Consider the following 14742-nt stretch of genomic DNA (forward strand, 5'->3'; position numbering starts at 1 on the left):
GCAGAAGGTCATTATTTAGTGACACCAGACTTGATGGAAATGTCATTATGGGTGAACAAGTCTGCACACAGCAAACCTGTAGGTCAATCAAGAAATACCCCCTCATCTCGCTAAAAGTCTTCCGGTGTTGCAAATGTCAGAGAAGGACTTTACCATATGGGGTAAAGCCTGGTGGTCATAACACTGAAGGTTAATTCTGGTGATTGACAACACCTGTTATTGGGAAAACAACTGAATAGTGTCAAATTCCCCAAGAGAGCCCACGTCTATGTGTCTTTAAAGGTAAAGACCAGTTCTGGTCATGCGATTGCATTGTGAAAGAAACGTTGTGGAATCTTGGTAAAGTTACAAGCGCTGTACACAAAAATATGCATAGGGGACTACACTAACATGTGGCATTTAAATCTGTCCCGATTTTATGATTTTAAATGCCATTTGGCATTTGAAGAGCCATGCTTTCTAGGGAACAATTTTTATCTGATGTTCTTCCACACTTGCATTATACAATAACACTTACAAATTATTTTTCCAGAACTCAACCCTCTCTTTAAACATTAGACTATAACTCACACGTATGCTGTTGCCTGTCCTGACCATCATAGACCGCACCGACGTAGCTCCATGAATAGTGCATGAGAAGACTGGCTAGAGCATCGGCTTTATCATTGTAGCTTGCTGTAATGCTTATTAGATTGGAAGATGGATTCCCCACCGATGAATAAGATATCTGAAAGATGGAGACATAGATCATTTCTTATAAATAAGTTTGAGGATCAACCATTCTCTTTGGTTTACAGTGTACTGTAAAGAAAAGAGAACGGTCTGTTCAATTGGATGAATTTCACACTGATGAATAAGATATCTGAAAGATGGAGACATAGATCATTTCTTACAACTAAGTTTGAGGATCAAACATTCTCTTTTGTTTACATTGTACTGTTAAGAAAAGAGAACGGTCTGTTCAATTGGATGGGTTTCTCACTGATGAATAAGATATCTGAAAGGTGAAGACATAGATAATTTGTTACAACTAAGTTTGAGGATCAAACATTCTCTTTTGTTTACATTGTACTGTTAAGAAAAGAGAACGGTCTGTTCAATTGGATGAATTTCACACTGATGAATAAGATATCTGAAAGATGGAGACATAGATCATTTCTTACAACTAAGTTTGAGGATCAAACATTCTCTTTTGTTTACATTGTACTGTTAAGAAAAGAGAACGGTCTGTTCAATTGGATGGGTTTCTCACTGATGAATAAGATATCTGAAAGATGGCAACATAGATCATTTCTTACAACTAAGTTTGAGGATCAACCACTCTCTTTGGTTAACAGTGTACTGTTACGAAAAGAGAACGGTCTGTTCAATTGGATGGATTTCACACTGATGAATAAGATATCTAAAAGATGGAGACATATCATTTCTTACAACAAAGTTTGAGGATCAAACACTCTCTTTGGTTTACAGTATACAGTACAGAAAAGAGAACGGTCTGTTCAATTGGATGGATTTCCCACTTATGAATAAGATATCTGAAAGACAGAGACAAAGATCATTTCTTACAAACAAGTCTGAAAATGATGCCAAACAGGTTTATCGTAGAGTACCGATTCTTAAACTTACCTGAGTATATTGATATTCCTGTGAGACTGTTGCTGTATTCGACACCATGTCGGGCCTTCCTCCACTCAATACTGCGGCAATCTGGAACCACGGTTGATGATTCTGAGTCAATGCACCACTCAAGAATGAGGAGAGCTCGCTCACACCACGACTAGCACTCTGACAGGTATCCAACGCAGTAGCGCCGAGGGTGATACCCGGTAGGATGCTGTCATCCGAGTTGATCTCATTGATGGCATACAGCAGGGCTTCGGCATCGACGACACCCTCGATGCGCAGTGAACCGCAGTCCGTACTGACGTCCTGCGGCTGGTCGTGTGCAGCAAACAAGGCTGCTATCTGGAGCTCGCCTCCCCGTTGGATGACCGTGGGTCGGGTGGCCGAGGCTTGTGAACATTCTGCGCATCGACCGGTACAGTTACTCTGTAGAGAAGAGACTTCTACTGCATCGTTGTAGAATTGAACATTCTTAGAAATCACAAGGTAACCTGATTCCCACGTTCCAACCTGGATTTATACAAAAGAGAAAAAGGGAAGAAAAAAAAAATAAAAGAGAGAAAAAACTAGATGGAACTTCGACTGCGCGCAGTCGAAATGATGCCTCCGTCATAGAGCAATTTTACAAACCAAAACAGAAGAAATTGTTCAAATTCAAGTTCAATTGTAATCCATTAACAAGTTCTCAGAATATCGTGATTACAAGCAATTTCTCATATACATATATGACCCTTTGATCTTTGACCACATGACCCTAACATCTACTCAGTTCATTGGCTCTGCAAGATGTCCCGAGTTAAATAGTAATCCCTCTGTCAGTTCTAATGAGAATGCGTTCACAAGCTATTTTTGCATACATAATGAGCCCATGACCTTTGACCTTTGACCTCATGACCCAAGAATCTACTCAGTTCATTGGCTCTGCAAGATACATACATGATCTAAGTTTGGGAGGAATCCATCAATCTGTTCTAATGATAATGCGATCACAAGCTATTTTTGCATGCATAATGAGCCGCATGACCTTTGACCATGACCTCACGTACGTACAGACGTACGTATGGACGTATGGACGGACGGACAACCCGAAAACATAATGCCTCCGGCTACTTCGTAACGGAGGCATAAAAAGGATTTTGATTATAAAATTTAAATTCCCTCTGCACTAGTTTTGCCAGGAGGGATTATCTCATCAAATCAGCTCTCAATTAACATAAGAAAAAGGGCATCATGGGGGATCAATGGGTACCGCTTAGGCATTATTGGCTGTATAGAGGGTGCAAGTATAGCTATAAGTAGTGCAGTGGGGCTTTAAACCACTGCCATTGAAACTTTTCCTCTTTTCATTATTACTAACATCAGTCTTATTCCATCTTCATATTGCAAAGATTCCTCTTGATAAAATGGAAATCCTTCAAAATTGAAGACATGATTTTTTTAAAGCAACTCTCCTTCCCACCCCAGCCACTCACCCCCACCCCCCAAAAGGTCAAATTTGGGTAAAATATCTTCATGTTACTCACCAATGAACTTGTGTTTTAATAATTAATAAACTGCTTACATGTAAATATATTCCAACAGTTTTTGTTATTTTCGTTATAGATAATGATGTTAACCAATTTTCTTTTTTTTTCATGTTCCATCAATTACCTTGCCATCGACATCACCCCTCTAATAATTACACAAAAAGTTTGACACAAAAAAAGATAGAAGAATTAAAACGGCATGACAATGGTGGAATAAATACCTTGTTAAAAGTAAGGCTGTCATTAAGGTTGATGATATTGTATCTAGGTTGACCATCACCTTGTTCATCAAATGCGAACTGTCTCTCATCGGCACCAAGAAAATTGGCCCTTCTGATATGATCATGAACGATCAACGGATTGCTGTAGATCTCATCGCAGGTTTCGTACTCCTTCAAATTCGGACACAAGCTCTTTATGGCCCCGTCAAGTCCAACAGCAAATGCCAAGACAGCATTGATGACATATTGGACTTCTGTAGCCTGGGTGAACTTGTCACTGAAATCCTGGTAGCCTGGGGCACAAGGGGTATCAAAGCGGTATGGTTTGCCACTGATCTGACATTGGAAGACATCCATCACGTAATCTTGCCACCAAGGGTTGCGGTTGTTGTTGTAACTGGTGTGGAGAGTGAAGAAGGTCTCAAACTCTTGCGTGGTATTGTCTTGCAGCTCAACGATAAGTGCCCCTCGAGCCACCCTGGTTGCATTTGCTGTGATGTCCTTACGATTGCCCCAGGTATCGGTGCCGATCCACTGCAAGTCAAAGGCTTCCGCATCCTCTGCAGCCTCTAGGACACCCTTGGCGTGGACACCTGATGTCAGGAGGACAACCACCTTGGACTGAGGATTAGACATCAGTGATGAGACAATGCCAGGGTAGTTCACCACTCCTGTCGCAGGAACGCCTAGAGCCATAGCAAGACAGATTCCTGCATCCCTTGCATGCTTCCTAAACTCCGCATAGATATCATTCCCATAAGCATTATCAGAGTAAACAACAGAAACGTAAAACCAGTCGAATCTTGAAATCAGATCGACCAACGCGCTGGCTTGTTGGGAGTCGGAAGGTAGCGTGCGAAGGAAATACGGATATTCTTCGTCGTCGCTCAGTTCTGTGGTGGAGGCCCCAAAGCTCACCTGGTTCACCATCAAACTATTGAGCACATCTGCGATAGCGAGGGACGTATCGCTGGTCTGTCCACCTATTATCCCTGCAACACTCATGCTGGTTGGGAAGTAGCCCGTCCTGTACTCCACCGTACCCGCTACATAGTTAGACACCTCTCTGCGGGCTTTATCACTGCTCCCGCAGGTATCGAAACCCACCGCACCAAGCTGGAAGTTCTGCAGGATGGTGTCGTCATCGTTGACCTTGTCCACAGCAAAGAGGAATGCTTCAAGGAGCTGCATGTTGTATGTATCAACACGACCTGTGCATGTGTACTGATCGTCAGCCTCCTCAGAGATACTAAAGAAACCTGTAGGTCAGTGAAAAAGTCGATGGATCACATGGTAAATCACACAGTACAAGTACAGAGATCTAGATGAACAGGAGGGTGTTTCATGAAGCTGTTTGTCAAGTTACGCATGACTTTACGAATGGGATGCTCAATCACTTTTAACTGCAACACCTTAAGTTAAACTGTGCAGATGTAGATTAACATTCTTATTATAACAAGCACTTTTAATGCAAAGTATATTTTTTGCCATAATTTAATTGAGGTTATTGGAAATATTGTCACACTTTGTTTAAACATCAGGAAAAACTTTGGGCATCCTATCTTCATGTTCAAGTTGTTCGTAAAGTCATGCGTAACTTTACGAACAGTTTTATGAAACACCCTCCTGATCACATACATACCCACTACCTAAATGTGAATAGTTTGTATTAAACAAAGCTCGGATGACATGCAAGTGTCAAGATTTAAAAAAAAGTAGGCCCATAAAGTAAAAAGGGTAATCAATGTTTGCTTCATAAACTACATCCTGTGTGAGGAACCTTTACATAAAAAAAAGGGAAATTTTGATAAAAATATAACTGTCAATATGTATTTTCAAAGGAATATTAACCAAACAAAGAGTTTGCAGAGTGCAGGTGTCTCACTATGCTTATAATAATACTAATAACAATAATAGCAATCAATTGTCAATTCAATACCTGGAATGCCCCAATGAGGTGTAGAGGTGTTGTGGTCTAATTGATAAGTCTCTGGACTGTGAACCACAAAGTACAGGGTTCAAATCCCTGTTGCAGGACTAATGTTGATCCTTTGGCAAGACAATTTACATTTGCCACTCCACCCAGGTGAGGCAAATAGCTACGCAGCAGGAATTAAATCCTCAAAATGCTTGAGCGCTGAAATGGCAGCCGGGCCAAAGCGGGGGTTAATGATGGAGCACCAGGAATGACCATGTGCCAGACATAAGCGCTTTACAAGACTCCACTACTATTAATATTATCATTACCATGTATTAAAGGAGGGCATTGAATCTTGCTATCCAGCATTTGAATTTGAGGGTACAGTGACACAAAGACGTAACTCCATATTTTGCCAAAAAATGAGTATTTAAAATAAAAATGTTCCGAAACATGTGGGCTTTCCAGGAACACAAAGACTTAACTCCACCCAACACCCCGTTGATGTCAATGGCTAGTGAAACATAGATCTAACTCATTAAGGCCCAAGTGGACCTCTATCTTTAAACCACTTTTTCTCAAAATGGCCAAAATGGAGTTACGTTCTTGTGTCACTGACCCCTCGAAGTGCGCTTTTCCTCACCTCCTATCCAGAGGTCTCCTGGTATATAAGCTGTTTGACCTCTCCCAATAGTGTTGCATTCATCGCATATCCCTGTGCACTGTGTCGAGGGGTCAGTCACGGCTTGCCCATTCTCGTTATAAACTATCAAGTTTTCATCAGTCGTGACAAAGGCATAGGAGATATAGGAGGCAATCTGCAAGTAGAAAGAGAAGACGACAAAATGTAGGTTGTGTTTGTGACATGTGATATCGAGACCAGTTTCAATTGCAAGGTTTATCCCTTGCAAGATGTGACTTTAATTACAGCACAAACTTCCATAAGCCCCCGAGGAGAAAAAAAATCTTGATAATAAATGAATTTATGTACGGCACAAGCCCCCCCATAGCCCCCCCCCCCCCCCTCCCCCCACATAATTCTAGGATTGTGCCTGCCCCAAGGGAGTCGGGGATGGTGCATGAAGTCCAGTGACCGATGTTTATACCCATGTGAAGCAAAAGTCACGCTTGTACATCTCTATTGAAGGCGATCGAGATTGGTCAGTGGTAAAGTGGTCTCGTTACCGAGAGGTCTCAGTTTTGAAACTATTAAAGTGGTTTCGCTATTGCCTTTTGGTAAGGCATTAATCCTCATTACCAAGTCCCACCGAGAGCCGTCGGTTTCATGGTTGCTAACATGCTTTCTTAGTAGTCGGGTAAACTAAACCATCAAACCATCAAACCAGCGGGGTGTTTCACAAAGATTCTAAGTTGAACTTATCTCTAAGTTGGACTTATTCATTTATTTATTTATTTATTTTGTTTTATTTACCCAGGGTAACCCCATCAGTGAGTAAAACACAATACTCGGGGGCCCTGCAATAGTACAACACAAATTACAAACATGTAAATGAATACAAAACAACAAATATTACTAAGACATCAGACCTGCACGAAATATTAAACTTTTAAGAAAAAAAGAAGAAGAAAAAAACAACTATAAGGCTCCCACAATACCTCCGCTTGCTGGAACCAACTGGACAGCAGGGTCCGAGGCACTACCTCTAAACACTACTCTCCCTCGCCACCCCATATTGAATTTTTATTTTTTTGTTTGTTTGTTGATGTGTTTGAGTTCATACCAAATCATCTACTGATTTCTAATTCTCCAATATGAAGTAGCAAAGGACTGCCTAGAAACAGCGCCCCGAATACCACTATCCAGCCGATTCCAGAGAACGGAAGCACAATGGGAAAAGGCTTTTTTACCAGCCTGTGTGCGGACAAGTGGCACCACAACACCATTGTGCACTGCATTTCTTGTCCGGTGTGAATGTATACTTTCTGAACGTACAAAAAGTTCAATGAGGTAAACTGGTGCTTCCCCGCGGAGTACACTGTGCACTGTTTTGCATTTATGGAATTGCCACCTTTCTTCAATTGAAACCCATTTTAATTTGTTATATGCCTGTTCAATGGGAGTAGAATAATTGACTTTTAAGATCAACCGGGCCATTTTCTTGTGTTGTCTTATTAAACCGTCTTTCAAATAGTGTGCACATGTGGACCATGAATTGCTACAGTAGTCAAAGTAAGGTAATATAAGTGAGTTAGCTAGGACTTTAGAGCTGTCAACCGTGAGGTATTTTCGGAGTCTACCAAAGAGTGCAAGTCGGGAACCAATCTTTTTCATTGTTTCTTCAATATATTTTTGCCAGGTTAATGTCTCATCCATCCAAACTCCAAGATATTTATAGGTGTTAACTCTTTCCAGCTCATGGTTGTCAACAGCCAGATTTATATCACCACAATTTGTAAGTTTCCTATGGGAACCAAAAAAAACAAAAATTATGGAAAGCCGTTAGCATTTATGAAAATATTTTGTAAAGTTATTTTAAAAGGCATAAAATGTTGATTCAAATCTTTCATATTTTCTATTATCAAGAAGATTTCATGTTCTTGATGTTAAAGGAATTTATAACAAGTCTAAAATACTTGAATTTCTGCTTTTGAATAGATTTTATTTTAAGGCTACAAATGGCTCTCCATAATATCTAAGTACAACTTAGAGATAAGTTCGACTTAAGATCTTTGTGAAACACCCCCCAGCTATTATTACAAGGTCTTACTTGAACAGGACTGAGACTACCAGATCCAGACTGCTGGTAGTTGTAGATATAGAAACTGGAAATCACATCTCCGACGGAATTAAAGCGAATAAGCGCTTGATCGAATGGACTGGTGAACGACTGCCGGGTGATTTTTTGGAACAGTTCACTGCCTTCACTGGCAATCATTTCTGTACAGATCTGGGTAGAGGAAGGACACTTCTCTCGCTGGAGATCATGAAGAGCTCTTGCCATGGTGTACGTTGCGTCCACGACATCAGCAACGGTTGGATCAAAGATATCATCATCAGATAGAGCTTCATTACCTAGGAACAAACAATATCCAGATCAAGATCAATTATGTAAAGACGTATCATGATCAAAAATTATAAACAAGGGAAACGCTCTCGGCGGTCTCGCCTGCATTACGCAATTCGATATGATGAAAAATTGAGGTTGGAACATTATTTATAGGCAAGGGTGGCCCATTAGCAGGCCCCCCAAAATGAAATCCTCTGAGTATAATCAGCATTTTGAAGTGAATATTGATTAAGAATCATGAAAAAATAAGAAAATTGATTCATTTATTCTCATATTAAGTTGTGAAAACATAATCCAAGTCTACTGACCTAAAATGAGCTTTGACCTTGTAACCTGGAATTTGTGTCATATGACTTGTGATACTTGATAACCCTTGGGTACAAGTTTCATGGAATTTGAACAAACACTTTTGAAAATATGCTAAAAATTCGAAATCTTGATGTTGATGCCACAAAAAAGTCTAAGTTTGTTGACCTAAAATGACCTTTGACCTTAACTTAGTGACCTAAATTCTGCACACATAATTGGGGATACTTGATTACCCTATAGTCCAAGTTTCATTGACTAAGAACTTATACATTCAAAATTATATCAAAATTTCAAAAACTTAACCTTAGGTTAAGTTTTCGATAAAGATGCCACAAATAGTCTAAGTCTGTTGACCTGAAATGACCTTTGACGTTGACTTTGTGACCTGAAATTCAAGTCACATGATTGGGGATACTTGATAACCCTATAGTCCAAGTTTCATTGACTAAGGACTTATACTTTCAAAATTATATCAAAAATTCAAAAACTTAACCTTAGGTTAAGTTTTTGACTTTGACGCCGCCGCCGTCGCCGCCGTCACTGGAAAAGCGGCGCCTATGTCTCGCTTTTTTGCTACGCAGGCGAGACAAAAATTGCTTAAAGCCCCACTGTACAACTTGTAGCTATTTGCTCCCTCTATATAGAAAACTTCCCCAATCAGTGCCTGTTGGTCCCCCATGATCCTCTTTCTCTTATGTTAATTGAGAGCTGAGTTGATGAGGTTTAATCCCCCCTGGCCAAACTAGTGCAGACGGGCTTTAAAGTCATTATTTCACAGAGACAGAGGCATATTATAAGGATCTACATGTACAGCTACAACCCCCTGCTTCCTCAATTACGCTGGATAGAATAAGACCAACACTGACAATCAGACAAGTCAAGATTCACTTTCTGATGCACCAAAATTACCAATAATTACACCTCATACAACCAAGGTGCATCTTTTGATAAAGCACGTAAGTTTTTTTGATAAGTTACCTAGACCAATTTTAATTTCACTTGCCTCTCTCAGTTTGAAAAGACTTCCAATTCATATTTCGATTTGGGAGTCTGCTTTTTTTTTCTTCCTTTTTTTTATTATAATTTTTTTTTTTTATAGGTGGGGATCTTCTCTTGCTTCCCATATTTCAGCTTAATTTGGTCCTTGCATCTGCACATTAGTGAAAACACACACCTAGATGGAAAACAAAAAAATGCTTTTACGGCATCACTTACCTGTACATGGGGTAGTATATGTAGACTCGTATCCATTGAGTTGACATTGAAAATGATCCATCCAAAACTCTGCAAACCACGGATTCCTGCTGTTGGTTTCCGGTCGTAGACTCTTCAGATAACTCACAAATGCTGGCGGGTAGGTACGCCCAAGCCTGCTAACTTGTGTAAGGCCTTTCAAAGTTGTGTCATGAAAAGAAAATGATTTCTGTTTTCAAGTCTGTTATCATCGTCTAACATCTCATAACTTCTATTTTGATAATCCCTCATGAATAGAATTCAAATCAACCAGCATCTTCAGATAAGGTTGACTTGGATGAATGCAGTACAATATTTTAAAAGACTTACCAAAGAATACATTTAAAATTAGAGATCATGAAAGTTGGAATACTAGCTTGTGCATAACTCATACAATGATCATGTTATGTTATAATTTGTTTTGTAAATATTATCCTGTTTGATATATTTTTGTTCACCTGTCTGAAAAAATAATTTTGCTTGATGATTTATGAAAATATATCATGTTTACAAAATGTCTCACTCATGCAATCAACCATCTATAAGCAAAATTGACGTGAGGAATAATTCAGGTATAAAAGAAAGTGATATAAAGCAGACCACAGACATGTAACTTTATAGTTGGACTTCGATATGTACCATTTCAATTGTTTTGAAACTGTTTTGAAGAAAACAGAAAGATTTGAAAATATTCAATTCAATTCAATATGGTTTCCTTTTGACAAAGCTTTGCAGCCACAGACTGAATTGCCCATCTTTTACAATTTCTAAATATCATTTTACATCACTTTGTACCATAAACAATTACATTCAAATGACAAATTACATTTATTTACAAATTCAATGCTTGAGAAATATGTAAAAATTAAATTATTTTTCATTACGTAAATACAAAATATTAACAGATAAGAATAAACATGTATTTGATTAGATACTGGAAGTGTAACAGTGAAAAAGTTACTGTTATTATTACTGAAATAATATAAATCTCACCTCTAATAGTATCGATATCATTCTGAAGATAATCGTCCAGGGGGAACAGAGAATTACCGACCAGGTAATACTGTCCAATGAGGTTCCTAGACGAGAGCTCCGATAGAAAGGTCTGGACCAAAGACGGTTCCAATAGAAGAACAATGAACTTAGCCTCAGACCTAGCTGCTAATTTATTGAAGGTATCATCCCAATCTGTGCTGGAATCGATTGATAGTGCTTGAGACACACAAATAGAGTTCTAAAGAAGAAAAAAATAGAAGATGTGTCTTTATCTTAAAGGCATTGTTTAACAATGTTAAATCTGAGATGCACGGCCCTACATGTTATCAGTGTATGTGATATGGTGTACCAGTAATATTGAAGCCCTACAAAATTGGAGCTTTAAAATGATCATGAAGTGCCTCAAAAAAGTAAAAATCTTTGAGTGACTGGTTTTACCTTACTTGTTTTCTCCAATAGACTGTAGTGTTATGAAAACCCGGCGTTAGGAAAACAAATTTTTAAATTTCGATTTCCAATCGCAAATATCTTGATTATCAGACAGGCAATCGGCTTGTAAATTTCATGAGGTTCCTGACTGACCTAAACTTTTAATTATGATTGCAGCATGAGCTAAATCCAGGATTTTGTTTCAGAATCTGAAACAAAGTTTCCTAATCCCTTTAAAGCTTGAGTTCTGGGAAGAATTTTGAGAGCTTTTTAATTTTTTATATGAAACTGTGGAATTACCTGGTATCAGAGAAAATGATGTCCCCTGAAAAGACGTGGTTCTTCGAATGGCCTTATATTGTAAATACCGGTATGACAATTAACAGCTAAAGTTTGTGGACCAGACTTTCAGGCGACGTTTTGGTGTAGTCCCATATGGACAATTCTGAGTACAGTGCATGTAACTTTTAGCAAGACTGGGCCAATTTCTTAGCATTTGGACGACTCCAAAACCTCAGGCTAAGTGACGGTATACACCAATACTTATTTGCCACATGATCAACCTTTTCCAATAGCTTCTACGCAGATCCTATCACAACGCAATCGCATGACTAGAACTCAACTTTATCTTTAACCATTTTGTACTTACATGTACACAGTGCATACTAACATGTAATTGTCAGGGGTGATAGTGAGCCCCCCCCCCCCCCTTGAGTAAAAAAAAAAAAGGATTCGGGGAAGAAAAGAAAATGGCATCTAATAACATTCCCCCCTTTTGAGTAAGAAAATTGGGAGAAAATTGGGAAAATCTGGAAAAATCTGGAAAAAAGGTGGAAAAAAAATCGGGGGAAAAACAAGAAATTATTTACCAGCCTTCCTATGCTTGTGAAAACAGATCTCGCAGATGAGAAGGTGGAGGTATAGAGCATCTGGACGTAGCGGATCCCCCTCGCACCCAGGGCTCTGGCCAAAGGGATGGTGTCCGCATACGTGTTGGGGGTCAAACGGGCCATGTTGGGAACGGTCCGTCTATTGGAGAGTTGACTGTCGTACGAATCGTACGCTATGAGTGGAACACCGTAGAAGGATAGGATGCGATTGACCGTCCAGATTTCATCGTCGCTCTCCGGGCCGATGACGCCGTAGACGAGCTCCTCGTATCCATCTTTGGTCATTCTTTGACCGGACCCACCGGTCCCAAAGTCTGCTTCTACTATGAATCGTTGGGCTGCTTCTCCTGTCATTAACAAGAATTTCAGAAATTCTTTGTTAAGAGAGTCTCCAAACAAAAGAAGAAAACTGTCTTAGGGGCCACCTCTCTATACACCTGTCTACAGTGATCACCCACATTGCATCCTTGTAGATGGACATGTGTGTTGAAGAACCTGTCTAAAATGGCCAACAGTCTATATACAGTGACCATTCTTTGTGTTTCCCTAGGTTGGCCTTAGTAGACAGGTTTGATTGTAATTGTATTAAAGCAAAACTTTCCTTGGTTTCTAGTTTAACAGACTCATCCTGTTACAACAAGTAGTTCATCCATTGAGTTTAAACTATTTTCTCCAAGAACTTCATACATACAAAGGATGAGTTTCAGAAGGGGCATTACACTACAGGCAAAAACCTTCTTTTTTTTCCCTTCACATGCCAAGTTTTGCTGGAACTTATATTTCAGATATATTCAAATCTCTTCATTGGTTAACAGTCTCAAAAGAAATTTTAAAGAATCATGTTTAAGCTGTTACTCATTACTTACAAAACGCTTCTTCATTCTTCACCCCATTACTTGTATCAGATTTTGAAATCGTACAACCCACAAAAATTTTCGCTCGGGTTTACAGCTCCACCTCTGAAGCAGCTTTTTTTTTAATGCTTGAAAAAACTCTGACAGTTTTTGCAATGTAAATGCTCTCTCACAAAACACTGGTGAATAACTCCTGTTTTTGCTCTCTTGACTCTCAGTGCTAACGCATGCAGAGCAGGGACAAGCGGCACGCGCGCTATACTCGCTAAGAAAGAACTAGCACACAATGGTGTAAAAGAGTCTGTTATCAAAATCTTGTGGTTGGGAAATATCACCCCCATAGCAATAAAATAGCAGTCGGTAGTGAATTTCGTGCCTGCAGTTTTGACCAATCAGAGCCCTTGAATCTTCATATGCGGTATGCAATTGATAAATTATTTCAAAGTTAGGGCAGTTTGAACTGGCAACAAAATTAAAGACATCGTGTAATGTTAAATCTGAGATGCATGACCCTACGTGTTATCAGTGTCTGTGATATGGTGTAATATTGAAGCCCTAAATAAATTGTGCTTATAAATGATCATGAAGTGCCTCAAAAAAGTAAAAATCTTTGAGTGACCGCTTTTACCATACTCGTTTTCCCCAATTGGCTGTAGTGTTATGAAAACTGTTAGGAAAACGCCAAATTTCCAATCATAAATATCTTGATAACCAGACAGGCGATTGACTTGTAAAAGTCATGGGGTTCCTGACTGACCTAAAGGTTTATAATTATCATTGCAGCATGAGCTAAATTTTGTTTCAGAATCTGAGACGAAGTTACCCAATCCCTTTAAGCAAAGACTAAACATACCAGCTACTCTCTTATTAGAGCAGGTGTCCAACCCGTCCATGCCAAGCGCTATGGCAGGCAAGAGGTCTGCGCCGTTGTTGATTTGATCCAGAGCATACAGCATGGCTTCCAGACGAAGGACGCCCTCGCGACGGATCGGACCGCACGCTTGAGTAGAGTCATCCCAGGAGTGCACAGAGAATAGTCCACCTAAGATAATGTCGCCACCCATATACACCTGAAATAACACAAACAGGTGAACAATTCTTTTGTAAAAAATGCTCTTCATTTACATTTTAAAAACCCACAGCATTTTACCGCTTCATATCTGATTGAGCATTAACATACCTAATTGATTTTGCACTAATACTTCCTACTGAAATGAAGTTCCTTAAAATCATATTTTCAAATAAATATACATGAAAGTCCCAAATTCATCATTTAAAAATGCATGGACAAAATTAGCGCAAGGGCAATTAATAAGGTACATCCCTGTATTGTCCTCTTAATAATAATAATAATAATAATAATAATAATAATAATAATAATAATAATAATAATGATAACAATAATTAAAAATCTTGATTCATATAGCACTTCAACAAATTATCGTCTCTAGGCGCATATATTATTATTACCCTATCATCGGATTCGCTCATGCACAATGTGCATCATCTCCACTCCCTGTGGAGCCTTCCAATCATTGTGGTCACCATAGTGCTATGTCAGGGATCGGACCTCATGACATTTGTATTTCCAGTCAAGTGCTCCACTAAACACTCCAACACCTCCTCATTTACCTTTAACCACTATCACAAAGGTCTATAGATGATTCATAGTAAAGAATTCCCCAAATAAACATGATACCTGTTGAAGAATTAT

At 39.2% G+C, this 14742-nt stretch overlaps 1 protein-coding gene across 1 annotated transcript in view; it reads right to left on the reverse strand.

Moving 5' to 3' along the window:
- LOC582405 overlaps nt 1-14742 on the reverse strand; it is a 32816-nt gene that overhangs the window by 5830 nt on the left and 12244 nt on the right. The window contains exons 8-16 of the mRNA XM_030979506.1: nt 13882-14098; nt 12154-12521; nt 10853-11093; nt 9842-10015; nt 8018-8322; nt 5932-6106; nt 3371-4629; nt 1627-2133; nt 571-727 (exon numbers count right to left, since the gene is read on the reverse strand). Coding sequence (XP_030835366.1) covers nt 571-727; nt 1627-2133; nt 3371-4629; nt 5932-6106; nt 8018-8322; nt 9842-10015; nt 10853-11093; nt 12154-12521; nt 13882-14098 — 3403 coding nt within the window. The remainder of the gene's footprint in view (nt 1-570; nt 728-1626; nt 2134-3370; nt 4630-5931; nt 6107-8017; nt 8323-9841; nt 10016-10852; nt 11094-12153; nt 12522-13881; nt 14099-14742) is intronic.

Source organism: Strongylocentrotus purpuratus, unplaced genomic scaffold, assembly GCF_000002235.5.
Source record: "Strongylocentrotus purpuratus isolate Spur 01 unplaced genomic scaffold, Spur_5.0 spur5_scaffold_10, whole genome shotgun sequence".
NCBI lineage: Eukaryota > Metazoa > Echinodermata > Echinoidea > Camarodonta > Strongylocentrotidae > Strongylocentrotus > Strongylocentrotus purpuratus.